General features: G+C 48.6%; 1 protein-coding gene across 5 annotated transcripts; it reads right to left on the bottom strand.

Annotated features, from left to right (window-relative positions):
- Nucleotides 1–550: 550 nt before the first annotated feature.
- Nucleotides 551–4,879, bottom strand: LOC148119224 (H-2 class I histocompatibility antigen, Q10 alpha chain-like). Of its 5 annotated transcripts, none has more exons than XM_087898578.1 (8): nucleotides 4,760–4,879; nucleotides 4,286–4,555; nucleotides 3,716–3,991; nucleotides 1,753–2,028; nucleotides 1,526–1,633; nucleotides 1,315–1,347; nucleotides 1,111–1,158; nucleotides 551–967 (listed from the first exon to the last, which is right to left on the bottom strand). In XM_087898578.1, the coding sequence occupies exons 1-8, from the start codon at nucleotides 4,830–4,832 to the stop codon at nucleotides 963–965; spliced, it is 1,089 nt and encodes a 362-aa protein (XP_087754704.1). In that variant the 5' UTR covers nucleotides 4,833–4,879; the 3' UTR covers nucleotides 551–962. The 5 variants fall into 5 exon arrangements, with proteins under 5 accessions (XP_087754704.1, XP_087754703.1, XP_087754705.1 ...); XM_087898577.1 differs by having other exon boundaries at nucleotides 551–956; XM_087898579.1 differs by lacking the exon at nucleotides 1,111–1,158.
- Nucleotides 4,880–15,213: the final 10,334 nt, after the last annotated feature.

Genomic DNA, 15,213 nt, shown 5'->3' with positions numbered 1-15,213 from the left:
TAGATGGGAAAGAAGGAGAGAACCTCCAGGGAGGGGTCTGAGGGGAGGCAGAAGCTCAGGAGACTGAAGCTCATGTTCTCATCCCACGGTCTCCTGAGTGCAGGGGCCTAGTTAGGCCTTGAGGGGACAGGGATGGAAAACACCTCCTAATGCTGTCACTCAGGGACCTCACAGGATAGTGAGGCAGACACCACTCACAGGAGAAAGAACAGGCCTAGTCCTCCATACTAGCTAAAGAGACAAGAAATTAACAGAGAAGACAGGGGTAAGAGTCACAGCGAGGACAGTAGCCCTGACTGTCACAGTAGCCCTGGTGGCTCACAATCTTGGGACAGGACGAGGCTCTGGCCATCCCAGTGTCCCTGTGATCACAGGTGTCAGCATGTGGTTCTAAGTGACCAAGAGAACAGAGCCAGGAGGTGACAGAGTTGAGAAGTGATCTTGTCAATGCCAACAATGGATTGAGCTCCACCTGGACACAGCCCTGTTCTCACTCAGCTCCCACAGCCTCATCCTGTCCCACCAGAAGCAAAAAAGCACAGAACACAGATTCTGGGAGGTTATCCATGTTGCCATTTATTTCCTTCACAAACTCTATCTCAATCCTTTAATTTAGCCGTTAAACAACCTGTCAGATCAAGTTCACATTCAGATTCTTATTCTCAATGGGGAAGTCAGGGGCTGCAGCTCTGGGCAGCATGGAGGAGACAGGATGGAGATGTCCCCTCCTGTCTGCAGGAACAGGAAGGTTGGCTGTGGAAGGGAACAGGGCAGTGCAGGGACAGGGTCCTGGTGTGCAGGGTGGACTGGGCTCCCAGTTCTTCACATTGAGCCCATGGGATCACAGGGAACATCAGACATTATTGCTGAGAGTGAACTGAGGGACTCTGGATGTCACAGGAGAGACCTGAACACATCGTCTGTCACTCCATCCACACCAGGCAGCTGGCTTCACGCTGTCTTCACGCTACAGAACAAGAGTCATGAACAATCAATGTGAAGACAACATCCCAACAACCCACCACTCACTCAAACGTGATTCTTGGAGTCCCTGAAACCCAATCATGTCCACTCTGCCCCTCCCCAAGTCGATTGCCAGAATGATGTCACCTTTACAGTCTGGGAGAGACACATCGGAGCTCTGGGAACTGTCCCTGCCTGGGGTAAAATAATATTTATTTATATATAGACGGAAAGGTAAAAACAGGGACCCCAGAATATATTGCTGGAGGAGCTAATATGGATTGCCAATTTCCCCAAACAAACCAGGTTCAACCCAAAGGCATCAGGGATTATCTTGTTCCTTACACTGACCTGGAGCTGGAGCATAGTTTCCTCCTTTTCCACCTGTGAGAAGAAAAGCTGTGAGAGACCAGGGAAGTCCCCAACCCTAGGAAGTTTCCAGAACTGACAGCAGACCCAGGGCAGAGACAGCAGCAATGAGGGTGTAGATGTGTTTCCCATTAATGAGGAAGAGATTCTTCTAAATGGGCAGAGAGAGAACTCAGACCCTGCCCTTTCCTACCTGTGTTTCTCCTCCTCTTCCTCACAACAGCCACCACAGCCACCACAGCTCCAAGGAGAACCAGACCAGCAATGACTGCTATGATGGTGACCATGGACCCAGGAGGCTCTGGGAAAGGAAGGACAGGAAGGAAGGTGAGGGTCATGACCCCAGCTCTCACCCCTGACAGGGTCTGCAGAAGGCTCCAGCTTTCCCTGACCCCAGCTCTGCACCCACTCCCTCCTTACCCCATCTCAGGGTGAGGGGCTCAGCCAGCCCCTCATGGTGCACATGGCATGTGTATTTGTGCTCCTCCCCAGAAGGCACCACCAGAGATGCCCACTTCTGGAAGGTCCCATCGCCAGAAGGTCTGGTCTCCACCAGTTCCATGTCCTGAGTCTGTTCCTCTTCCTCCTTCTGCCAGGTCAGGGTGATGTCAGCAGGGTAGAAACCCAGGGCCCAGCACCTCAGGGTGATATCACCATTAGATCCAGGATGATGAGTCACATGTGCCTTTGGGCGAACTGTGTAGAAGATTTAAGAAATCCCACAATTAACAAGATAAACTGAAATCTGCAAAGACCAAGTTAAATCAATGATGACACTGAACTATGTGTCTGTTTGAACACTTCTGTCATCACACTAGTGACCTGCAGGTAGAGCTGGTACCCTCATCACAGAACTGCACAGTTTTCTGGGGGACCCAGAAGCTAAGAGGGAATCCACATGAGCCAGCAGGTCACCATAGTCTTCCTTATGTGATGTTCTATAGCATAAGTTATGTAGGAAAAGGATGAAGAAATGGAAAATAATTAATTTATATATGTGATTAAATTCACATAAAAATAAGAAATTAAGAGGAACGGTCTACATGAAAAGCACCAGAAACTTCAGTTGCCACCATCATGGCCAAAGCCATCTTTCTGTCCAGCATTAACTGTCCATTCAATTGAACAGCCATCACTAAAGTGAGCAGCAGAAATGTGGTGAACCTCTGACACTCAGCCAGAGAAACTGATTCTCCTATCACTGCCTCTGGTGGGACAAGATACCAGGTATTGTCACCCAGGATCCCTGAAGTGTGCTGTGGAGCCCAGTGCAGCTGTCATTAGGACACAGCAGTACTCACAGGGTATGTGGATCTTCCCTGTCACTCCAGTCCTGGAGTTGCAGAAGACCCTGTCTCTGAGGAAGTTCAATTCCTAATTCACTAGGACAACACTGTGACTTGTTGGGTCAGAGGGAGAGCAGGGGGCTCTGGATGGTTAATTCTGGCAGAAAATAATCTTAAACTCCCAGGAATCTTTCTCGTGTAAAGGGAACTCTGACTTGCTCCAAAGCTACAGAGAAGCCCTGTCTCGACAAACCAAAAAAAAAAAAACCCACAAAAATAAACAACAACAAAAAACTAAACTACAGCAACCACAAAAAATCCCACTGACTTAACTTGTCTAATTATCCAGAGTGTGAGGTCTCCAGGGCACCTGTGGAGACTGATACACATGATAACACAGGGGAGGGAGAGAAGGAATACCATCCAAGTGAGGAAGAAAAACTCACTAAAAGGAAAATGACAACTTTGAAAATAATAATAATAACAACAACAACAAAAGGAAGGAAGGAAGGAAGGAAGGAAAGAAGAAGAAAAAAAAAACTCCACAATTTAGTATTTGTCCAGGACACCCCATAAGCTCCCACGTGACTATTCTAGAAAGAGATAAAATTTGGGTGTAAGAGGAATTGAAACCTCACATACGGGAATCTGGGAGAATGTATTCTTTGGAAAGTTCTAGAAACTTGGGGAAGCAGCCTAGGGTAGGGGAGTCCATGTCTCCCACCAGGTAAGTGGACTTCCGGTCCTGGTGTGTAAGGGCTGACACACTCAGATGACAGGAGTCAGTGTCCAGAGACACTGGGTGTGGACAGAGAACCCGGCCTGGGAGAGGCCATGGCTGACAGAGGCTGCAGACTGAAGGAGCCACTGTTGGTGATGTCGGGATCCTCTCTCCTCCCTCCTGAGACAGATGTGGAACTGTCCAGAGAGAGGGCTGAGCCCTGGGAGGTCAGTGCAGTCCCTGCCTTGCTGGACCAGGAGACCCAGGACACTGTCTGCCCTCAGAGACAGGGGCATGACCCCAGTGAGGGTTTCCTCTTCCTCAGGACTGAGCCCAGCCCGAGGGCAGAGGGAGGAGTTGCCCCCCCCCCCCGCACCTGTGCGCAGCAGCGCGTCCTTCCCGTTCTCCAGGTGTCTGCGCAGCCACTGCACGCACTCGTCCTCCAGGTAGGCCTTCAGTCTCTCTGCTTCACCAGTCTGCTCCCACTTGCGCTGGGTGATCTGCGCCGCCGTGTCCGCCGCCGTCCATGTCGTCAGGTCCTCGTTCAGGGCGATGTAATCGCGGCCATCGTAGGCGTCCTGACGGTACCCGCGGAGGAGGCGCCCGTCCGACCCCACCTCACAGCCGTACATCATCTGGATGGTGTGAGAGCCTGCGGGGACCCTGCAGTCAGCCCCGCCCACCCGTTTGGCCCCGCGGTCAGCCCCGCAACAGCTACCCGAGCCCCCATGACCACGCCCTTCTGAGGTCAGCACCGTTCACCTGCCCCGCCCCCATTACACACACCCGCGGCCCCGCCCACCCGCGGACTCTAAACCGAAAGGGAAACCGGGTCCTTGGGTCCTTTCCCCGCTCTCCTCCCGAACCTCGGACCTGGGACCCGGGGAGACTCTGGCCCGTGCGTGGGGACGTGGAGGGGTCGTGACCTCCGACCGCGGTCACTCACCGCCCTCGCTCTGGTTGTAGTAGCGGAGCGCGGTCCTCAGGTTCCCTCGGAAACTCTGCTCGGTGTTCTTGGCTCTCAGTGTGTTCCTCTCCCAATACTCCGGCCCCTCCTGCTCTACCCACGGCGCCCGCGGCTCCTCTCGTGGATCCTCCGCGTCGCTGTCGTAGCGCACGAACTGCGTGTCGTCCACGTAGCCGACGGAGATGAACCGGGGCTCCCCGAGGCCGGGCGGGGACACGGCGGTGTGGAAATACAGCATGGAGTGCGAGCCTGGGGGCGGCGCGCGGTGAGATCCCGACCCTGATCCCGGGACCCCGGGCAGAAGCGCGGGCGGGGAGGGGGCAGGGCGTGGGGCTCGGGTCGCGGGTGGGGAAGGAGCGGGAGGGTGCGGCTGGGCCACGCGGGGACGCGGCTTCCCCGGTGCCGCCCCCACCCACCCAGCAGAGCCCGTTTCCCTCCCGACCCCGCACTCACCCGCGCGGGTCTGGGTCGGGGCCAGGGCGGCCGCCAGCAGCAGGAGCAGCGTGCGCGGAGCCATCGCCTCCATCTCAGATCTTGGGCGACTCTGAGTTCCGCGGTCTGCGTGGACTTTATAACCGGTGACCGCGGCGACGCTGGTTGGTTCCCCGGGATCTCGTCACCCAATGGTGGTGAGAACCGCCAAGTTGTCATCAGTGTCCGGGCAGAAGGACCTGAGCCAGGTTAGGAGCTGGAGAAGTGAAACTGGGGACAGGGGAATCCCCAGCCCTGGGCTTCCCCACCCAGACCTCACCCTCCTGGGGACTAAGACTTTGCCAGGGCCCTGTGCTGCTGGATGGAGCGCTGTGTGTCACGGTGTCTCTGAGCCGCCTAAGACCAACTGCTCCTCAGGTTAGTCAGGATGAAACCTAAGAGCATAAAGTTTCCAGGTAAAATACATGCAGTACTTAAAATGAATGTTCACGGAAACAGGCGCTGTCGGAGTCCTGGAGGGTGCGGGGCTGCTGTGGACACCTACTTGGGGAGGTGACTGGGGTTTTTACAGCTCTGATTAAGCACTTTTGACACACTGTGTCATATGTGACTATGTGACTCTCCCTGCAGGAAGGAGGCCCTGCTCACCTCTGCTTTCACTTTCTACTTCAGTTATGTGTGGCTGAGATTTGAAGACATCAAGGAAAAATATCCAGAGAAACAAAAACTGTATAAATCTACTTTTTCTCCACACTATTGAACACCTCAAATACCAGTGTGTACCTCTGCCATGAGAATCACTCTCTGTCCAGGAACTCAGAAGCCAACTGTTATCAGATCCAGGGTCCCACAAGTCTGTGACATTCATCTCCCTCATCTCATCAGCTCATAAAGTGAGAGTGAAGGTCAGAGAAGGGGAGAGAGAGAGAGAGAGATGGTCACAGGTTATGTAACTTCTACCACACGGTCATCACTATTCTCTTTATTATTAGTTCCAGTTCCTCTCTGACTGGTTTATTCACTAAAGCAGCCGTACCATGGAAGTGTGTGCACACAGGGAAACGTGGAGTGTAGACAGGGTCAGTGCCCCGCTGTATTTGGTCTCTACAGGGGTCTCTTCCCATGGAGAAGGGGTCCACTGTGCTGAGACAATGACTCAGGTCCACACAGACAATCTCAGGACTATGGAATGAAGATCTGTTTAAAACACAAGCACCTGGAGCCACAGATGATCATCTGGGAAGAAACACTAGGAGTCTGAGTGTAAGCACAGGCTGTGAAGACACGATCCTGAGTGAAGAGGCAAAGTCTCTATTTACAGGTGAGATTCCTGAGCATCAGGCTTGGCAGTGTGAGCTGCCCACTGCAGGTGAACACAGGAGCCTGGTCTCTGTGGGAGTCTGTGTGGTGCTTTCAGGCCAGCGCCTCTGCTTTAAAGAGAAGTGTTGCAGGGAGAGGGTCCTGCTTGTTTGTTCCGGCTGCCCGGCTAGCTTAGCCCTGAAATACCCACACAGAATTTGTATTAATTAAATTACTGCTTCACCCATTATCTCTAGCCTCTTATTGGCTAACTCTCACATCTTGATTTAACACATTTCTATTAATCTGTATATCGTCACGTGTCAGTGACCTACCGGGAAAGATTCGGCACCTCTGTCCCTGGTGTCTCCATGGTGGCTCTCCCTACTCTGCCTCTCTTCCTCCCAGCATTCGGTTCTGTCTTCTCTGCCTACCTAAGTTCTGCCCTATCAACTAGGCCAAGGCAGTTTCCTTATTCATTAACCAATGAAAGCAACACACAAACAGAAGGAACTTCTACACTATTTCCCCTTTTCTGTTTAAACAAAAATAAAGGCTTTAACATAATAAAATTCTAGCAAGAATTACAGTTACAATATTTATATCTACTTTATCTTTTATCATAACTAAGGAAAACTATAACTATAACTATAAATTCTTCAACTCCGTCAGACGCCTGAAGGATATAAGATTACCTAAGTAAAGAGGAAGTGCATTGTAAGCAACTTCCAAAACTCTAGAAATGACAGAGACATCTCACTACCTGGACAGTCACCCAAAGTTCTTCTGTGCCGCTGGGGCATCCATCTTCAGCCTACAGGCCCATAGTACAGCAGACTTTCCCACAAAGCAGGAAATTTCAAAGACAGGTCTGCCTATATTGGCAGTTTGCCAGTCACTTTCTTCTGTGTCCTGCAGAATGTCTCGCAGACTCTTTCCTGAAGCAGGAGCCCCAAAGGATCATCTCACCTTTAGGCAAGTTCAGCAGTCACTTCTCTGTGAGTTCTGCATGTCCAGTTTTTACAGCATGCCATGAAGTAGTCCAGGCAAAAGCAGTTTCTTGTCCAAATGGCTAACCAGCTCCATAAGGAGTCTCTTTAATGCCCATCATTCTCTTGAAGTAGCTTGGTGCTGCCAGGAGCAGATGTGTCTCGTTGTCATGAAAAGTCTTAAGTTCTTTAACATTTAAAATGTCATATTCTGAAGGTCTCTGAAAGATTTGAGAATACCTATCTAACTGAAATATATCTCTGTACATCTAGAAACTCTAACTAACATGACTACAAGCTTGACTATTACAAATGACTATCTATTAACCTGTATTTCTTAAATGAACTACATAATCACAACACCTTAATCAAGAGCAGAAATATACGTATAACAAAATTGACCTTAAACTTGTATCAACAAACCAAGATCCATACCAATGCAAAATTTTTCCTATCTATATCGTATCTCCCTTTAAATGTAAACAAACATTAATATTTTGGAATATGGGCATAGTTTTGTCCATACTTCTTCCTGCTGTCTAGGGGTGCTATTAATCAGGCCTTTCATGGTGTATTCTGTGTGCTAGGTTCATCTCAGTCAGGAGTTGGGTGAAAAAAATTTTTTTAATTTTTATTTATTTATTAAGTATACAGTGTTCTGCCTGTATGTATGCCTTCATGCCAGAAGAAGGCACCAGATCCTATTATTGATGGTTATGAACCACTATGTGGTTGCTGGGAATTGAACTCAGGATCTCTGGAAGACTAGCCAGTGTTCTTAACCTCTAGCCATCTCTCCAGCCCATGAAGAAATTTTTTGAGGGTGTTTATGGCAACTTTTCAGGAGGCCTTGGTCCATGAAACCATATTCTCCTGGATACAATCCACAGGTTCTCGTCTTCTGTGAAAACAAAAGAAGAACCTCTTTTTCCAAGTAACATGTCCTTAGACCCAAATTCTGAAGTCATGATACCTTTATAATATACATGCTGGTTTAGCTTAGCAGCCCATACAATGAAATGTCTCTCTGTACTTAGTTCCTTCACAGTCAAAAAATTCAAAGAAAACACAATAATATACAGAATTCACTCTAAATTTCCCAAAAAACATGGCTTATTCTTTGTTTACTCCTTTAACCTATGACTGTCTGTTCTCTGTCTCTTTAAAGACTTTACCGTTTTTTTTTTTAAAGCATTAACTTTATTTCATGACTCTCTATACTCTTTTTCTTCTCTCTCCCAAGCCTACATACATTTATCCAACACTGTGACCCATTTAGAGGTCGTTTATGTCTGAATCTGCCCTATTGTGAATCTGCTATTATTTTGATAAATATGGTAGTTCCTGCCGTGCTCTGTACAATTCAGCATAGCAGAGCCGGAGTCACTTGTGCCTCTGAGCCTCATGCATTGCCCCACTTCCATTCACACTGCAAGTCCACGTTGCCATCAAGCAAGCCAGAGCACTCTACTCACAAACCCCATCCAAATGCTCTGTCACCAGAGCCAGAGTCGGGCTGGCAGCACAGCCCAGAAAGCCGGCATTTCAAAACCACCACTTTTTTTTCTGCTGCGGCTCAGTCAGGAAAATCTCTCTCAAAGGAGCTGTGGCAAGTTGCCAGCAAACAGCAAAAAACTGTGTTAAACTCTGTTTTTTCTTTTAAATTAAGCTCTCTCAGGTTTTTAAGTGGATTTAGTCCATCAGGTTGGTGATAACTGAACCAGCTTCTTGTTGCCATTGTGTTCCCAGAAGCCACTTTTCTTCTAGAAGATCCAGGGTCTGACTATTGAGAGAAAAAGGAAGAGGAAGGGTGAAGAGAGGATGAAATGAGTCTGACCTGCAGGTCTCTCCTGGTTTTGGGTTTGTTTTTGTTTTTTTAGACAAGGTCTGTCTCCATAGCTTTGGCTGTCCTTGATCTCACAGACACCCACCTGCCTGTGCATCCCTAGTCCTGGGATTAAAGGCTGTGTCACCACACCTGGCTTTAGTTACTTTTCTATAGCTGTGAAAAGACACTGTGACCCCAGCAACTTATAAAAGGACTTGTTTCATTCGGGTTTAAGTTTTAGAGGGTTTGAGTCCATGATGGCTGAAGAACGGTGTGGTGGCAGGAACAACTGAGAGCTCACATCTTGATCCACAAGCAAGTGTCAGAGACACTGGGAATAGTGGGAGTCTCTAAAACCTCCACGCCCAGCCCCAGTGACACACCTCCTCCAACAAGGCCACACCTCCTGATCCTTACCAAACAGTTCCATCAGCTGGAGCTGAAGTATCCAAACCTCTGAGCCTGTGTGGCCATTCTCATTCAAACCCCCACAGGCTTCAGTGTGGGATGTCAGATTCCCTGCAGGGATCTGCAGATGTGTCCACTGTGAGATGTAGACAAACACCCTCAACCAGGAGGACCTCACTGCACTAGGATCTCCCCTTTTGCTTCTGTCTTCTCCTGCTCAGTCCTCTCCTTCTCTCTCAGGCCTCACCCCAGCAGGGCCCAGCACCCCTCACTCCAGAGCTCTGCACTAACACTGTCTCTTCCTTTGCATCTAGTTTCTCTCTGTGGTCAGCCATCTTGTCAGCCATCTTCCTGTGAGCCAGGCTGTGTGGTTTCCTTCTGTAAAAGCTACAATAGGGGCTGGAGAGGTGGCTCAAAGGTTCAGAGCACCTGTTGCTGTCCCAGGGGATCCAGGTTCAGTTCCCAGCACCCATGCTGCTTCACAGCTGTCAGTGTCTGCAGTTCCAGGGATCCAGTGCCTTGCGCACCTGCACACTCATAAGCTTAAAATATACATCTAATAAACACAAAATTAAAAATACATTTTTCTTCTTTTTTTTCGAGACAGGGTTTCTTGAAGTTTTGGAGCCTATCCTGGAACTAGCTCTTGTAGACCAGGCTGGCCTTGAACACACTGAGATCCACCTGCCTCTGCCTCCTGGGTGCTGGGATTAAAGTCGTGTGCCACCACAGCCCCACCGTTTTTTTCACTTTAATTGAGCAAATTAATCCTTCATTGTCTGTTAACCAGCAGTGACTTTCTCTGGAAATGTTAATCAATACAATCCTGATGTCTCTCAGAACCCAACATTAGTTGCCTCAGGAACTATTTTTAGCATCCAGGTAGACCTGGCCCTGCCCCTTGGGGGCCTGACAGAGTGTGTCATCCTGTGTGCATAGCAGGCAGAACCCTGGCCTGCTGTGTGGTCTCTGTGCACATGCGCTGTGCCCCATCCCTTTAAAGGACAGAATTCTGCCTACTCCCTTCTCTTCTCTCTCTTAGTCTTCCTCTCTCCCACAGTTCTCTCTCTCTCTCTCTCTCTCTCTCTCTCTCTCTCTCTCTCTCTCTCTGCCTCTTGCATCGCCCTTTCTCTATCGACCCACAAGACTGATCTGTGCTCCCCTTCCCTCTCCCCTTGCTCCCTTCCCCCCTCCACCCACACAAATAAAATTCCACCTAGCTCTGTCTGCTTGACCTGTCTCTCTCACCCACCCTGTAGCTCCTTGGACCCACCCTGCCTGCTCAGGTCCATCTCATGCCACATTGTAACACCTATAGCCAGACTGCAGGCAGAGCAGACAGCTAGAGGGGACATAGAAAGTATAGCCAGAGGGGATTGCTGCAAAGCTAAGGAGCTCAGTAAGTTTGCTAATTCATTCAAGCAGAAGTCTGTAGAATATGTTTGGGAATGGATTTTGAGGGTGTGGAATAATGGTGGGAGGATCATTAAAACTGGATCAGATTTGGTTTATTGGTTTGGGCCCTCTAAGTGCAGATTCTAGAGTTAATATGGAAGCTCTCACAGTTGAAAAAGGTCAAAAGTTTGTTTGGATGGTTGGCTGAAACATTTGTCAAAGATGGCTTCCTGATAGGGACTTGGAGATGCCTGACATCCCTTCGCTCAGTGTTGATGAAGGGATTTTGAGGCTCAGGGAAATTGCAGTGCTGGAGTGAGTGTGCTGTGTAAACCTAACCTTCCACAACGAGAAGTCCAGAAGACACACCCTTCACGGATCCTGTAAGGCACAGAGTGATGAGGGCACCAGCAGGTTCAAGAGTTTTGTTGTCAACCTTTCCCTTGAGCCAGAACTTAGGGCTGGAGGTGCTGCTGCTCAGTGCAGCTCAGCTGGACGAATTAAAGACAATGGGGTTCATTGGGTCCCAAGGTATCAGGGACAAAGGGCAGCATGGAATGGCTAAAGGCGAGGTGATCATAGTTAGTTATATAACGGTCAGCACAGGCAAAGGTAATTTTATCATGGCATGGGTCACATGGACTTTGGTACTGGATTAATCACGGTGTTTCCAGGCAGGAAATAAATAAGAAGTTGTATTAGTCAGTGTTCTATTGCTGTAAGAAGACACCATGAACACGGCAAATCTTTTTTTAAAATTTTTTAAAAATATTTATTTATTTATTAGTATACAATAGTCTGTCTGTGTGTATGTCTGCAGGCCAGAAGAGGGCACCAGGCCTCATTACAGATGGTTGTGAGCCACCATGTGGTTGCCGGGAATTGAACTCAGGACCTTTGGAAGAGCAGGCAATGCTCTTAACCACGGAGCCATCTCTCCAGCCCGAACACGGCAAATCTTATAGAAGAAAGCATTTAACTAGTGTTTGCTCTCAGTTTCAGAGGTTTAGTCCATTATCATCCTGAGGGAGAGCATGGCAGCAGGCAGACGTGGCTGGAGAGACAGCTGAGAGTTCTGCATCTGGATCCTCAGCAGCAGGAAGAGTGAGAGACACTAAGACTGCTCGGGCTTTTGAGAACCAAAGCCCACCACAGTGACACACGTCCTCCAACAAGGCCACACCCACTCCAACAAGGCCACACCTATTCCAACAAGGCCACACCTCCTCTCAAGCAGTGCCATTCCCTGATACTCAATCATTCAAATATATGAGCCTATGGAGACGTTACTATTTAAACTACCACATTCCACTCCCTGACCACGATAGGCTTGCAGCAATATCATAATGTAAAGTGCATTCAGCTCAACTTCTAAAGCACCATAGTCTATAGCAGTCTCAACACTGTCTAAAAGTCCAAAGTTCAAAGTCTCTTCTGTGACCCATGGCAATCTCTTAACTGTAATCCCCTGTAAAATCAAAATAAAAAGCAGATCACACATTCCCACCCCACAGCGGCACAGGACAAAGATCACCATTCCAGGAGTAGAAAAGTGAGCACAGTGAGGAAACACGGGGACCAAAGCAAGACCAGAATCCAGCTGGGCAGCTCCGCACTCTGCATCTCCATGTCTGACATCCGACGCTCTTCAGATCTCCAACTCCTTTAGCTTTGTTGACGGTGACACATGTCCTGCACTCGGCCTCGCCTGCAAGAACCACGCGGGACACAGGATCCTTCTGCAGAAATAGCTTTAATCCTCTTGGGAGCTAGAGCATAAGCCACATGGCGGAGACCCAGAGATGAATGAACCCATCCCTTATATATGAAACAGTCCCTGCTTCGGACGTGTCACTCTTGGATTGGTCCGCTGCTCCCAGTCCTAGGTGATGCCTCGGGAGTAGGCGGGGACAGCGGTGGGAAATTACCGAGCACATGTGCGTTCACCTGGCATTGAAGCCGGATGTCAGCTCCATCTTGTGATGGAGAATGTGGCTGCGGCCCTCTACAGACACACTTCTCTCTCTTGGGCTGGTTCCACGGAGTTTTAACATCTGACCTTGAGAGTTGTCCCATGACTGTGCCATCTCTTCATAAATCACCTCTCTGGGCTTCCATGTAGGGACGCCCTGACACACAGCATCCTCAGCTGTTTCCTTAGCTACAGAGAGAGTTCCCACAACCCGTGGACCACTTCGTGCTTGCTGGAGTAGATGCTTATTCTGGGTATGGATTCCTGTCCTGCACTTACTGAATTTTCAAACCCACCACCGATGAACTTACAGCATGCCTTACCCACTGCCATGATATTCCACACCAGGGAACTCACTTCACAGCCAGAGAAGTGGACAGTGGCCCATGATCATGGACTCTATAGTTTTACCCAGCTCCCCTCCATCCTGACACAGCTGGCCTGATAGGAATGGAAAGGCCTTTAGGAGACACAGTTACAGAGTCAATTAGGTGACAGCAGCCTGGACCACTGAGGCAGGGTCTCCAGAAGGTGGTATATGCTTTGAATCAGCATCAAATATATGGTACAGTTTCTCCAGTAGCCAGGACCCATGAGTCCAGGAATCGAGGGATGGAAAAGGGAACAACAGTTCCACTCACTGTCACCCCCAGTGACCCACTAGGAGAATTTTTGGTGTGGAGGGGGTCTCTGTAAGAAGACAGAAAGCCAAGTTCTAGGAAAGCCTTGGCCACACAGGCCGGCTCCAGTGAAAACCTTATAAATACACATCATCCCCTACACTTGTGTATCTTCCAGCTGATGAAATCCCAGAGCCTCAAAAGAACTAAAACTTCATTTTTCTGAAGACGCTGGTGAAGTTAGTGTTGGCTGAAGAACAGCTGAGTCTATAGCAGGACCCGTGTGCAACCTTTCTGGCCGTTTGACCACAGGATCATGTCTGCCCAGGGTGTGGTCTGGATGTGAGCACACGCACAGGAGATTCCCTCAAACCCAGGGCACAGGGAAGCCTGGCTCAGCAGATGGGAAAGGTTGGCAGGGAGCTCACTTCAGTGTGGATCAAGTGATGGGAGAACTTGAGAAGGACCACACCATATAGGAAATTACCCTGGGGAGAGCCAGGTGCTGAGAGAAAAACAACCCTGCTACTCACGACAACCAAAGACCAGAATGCGGTTCATGACCATTGACGGTCTACCAAATCCACAGTGTGCAAAGCAGTGTGTCACTGTGACCTTGTCACATGTGTGTATAATGTGCTTGGGTCATTTTCTTCTCTATTCCTCTGTCTGTTTTCCAAGTCTACATCCCCAATACTCCTCTAGCACTAATGGATCACTCATGGATTTCCCATGATCCTTCCTGGTAATATATACTTTTTTGTAATATATGTATTATATATTTAAATATATATTATATAGTAAATATTTGTATTATATATTAAATATATGTATTATATATTTAAAGGTAATAAATAAACTCTTATTCTTTTTTTCTATTTTTGATTTTCAAAGACAGTGTATTTCTGTGTAGCCATGGATTTCCTGAAACTCACTATGTAGACAAGACTGACTTCAAACTCAGATATTTGCCTGCCTCTGCCTCCCGAGTGCCGGGAGTAAAGTTGTGTAACACCGTACCTGGCTCCCTCTTGTTTTATGAGACAGTTTTTCACTGTGCAGTCCTGGCACATGAAGGCTTCATGGGATCCAGTTGTTTGTCAGACATTGTCTGGACACTCCTCGGGCCTCTGGTTCCAGTGCAGACCTGGTGCCACTGGCTTAGTTTCCCACTGTCCTCCTTCTGTGTAATTCAGGTCATTCCCCTCCCACCTGGCCTTGATGCTCACATTGGCACAGCAGCCTGCACCAGCCCAGTCCCCAGCAGGGGGCTTAGGACCAACGACTCTGTCACTCCAGGATCTTCACATACAAGTGGCATCCACTCTCACCCTGAGGTAGGGATCTGCCCATGTGTTCCATGTCTTCACTGATGTGGGAGCTGAGGGGACCCTGGTGTCAGACGGTGAGGAGAGGGGGGAGAGAAAAGGAGAATGATGGCTTTCATGTTGGGTGAACACTTGGGTCTCATTTGCAGCTCTCAAACTCCTCTGATTTTTCAGTTATTATTTTAAGATTTATTTATTTTATGGGAACAAAACCCAGTCTTCTCCAAGACAGTAAGTGTTCTGAACCACTGAGCCAACTCTCCAGTTCCTCTCGATTAATTTTTCAATAATTATCTTATGATGTGTTAACAGAAATTCTATTTCGTCTGAGAAGAAATTATTTCCAAAATAAAGCAGTGGCAGGAGGACTGGGTCTTTTACACTTTGTTTAACCACACCCTCTTCTTGTCCATTTTGTTAGAAGGTTGCTGGATTTTCCTGCTTCCTTCTTTTAATTTAAAAAACGTTTAAGGGTCTGCCTTTATTGTGGTATAGTACTTGTGTTTTAATAAATAAAGCTTGCCTGAAGATGAGAGGGCAAAGCTAAGCCACTAGAGGCTGGACAGTGATGGCACACACCTTTAATACCAGGATTTGGGAGACAGGGGCAGACAGATCACTGAGTTCACAGTCACC

Source organism: Myodes glareolus, chromosome 18 (genome assembly GCF_982192425.1).
Source record: "Myodes glareolus chromosome 18, mMyoGla1.1, whole genome shotgun sequence".
NCBI classification, from domain to species: Eukaryota; Metazoa; Chordata; class Mammalia; order Rodentia; family Cricetidae; genus Myodes; species Myodes glareolus.
The sequence above is the reverse complement of the archived record's forward strand: the minus strand, read 5'-3'. Positions and strand labels throughout refer to the sequence as shown.

Bases quoted from the DNA above. Each gene is read 5' to 3' on its own strand.
- LOC148119224 (XM_087898578.1), bottom strand. From the start codon at position 4,832: ATGGAGGCGATGGCTCCGCGCACGCTGCTCCTGCTGCTGGCGGCCGCC. The intron at 3,992-4,285 runs GTGAGTGACCGC...GGGTCCCCGCAG, and splicing joins CTACAACCAGAGCGAGGGCG to GCTCTCACACCATCCAGATG. The intron at 1,634-1,752 runs GTAAGGAGGGAG...TTCCTTTCCCAG, and splicing joins GCCCCTCACCCTGAGATGGG to AGCCTCCTGGGTCCATGGTC.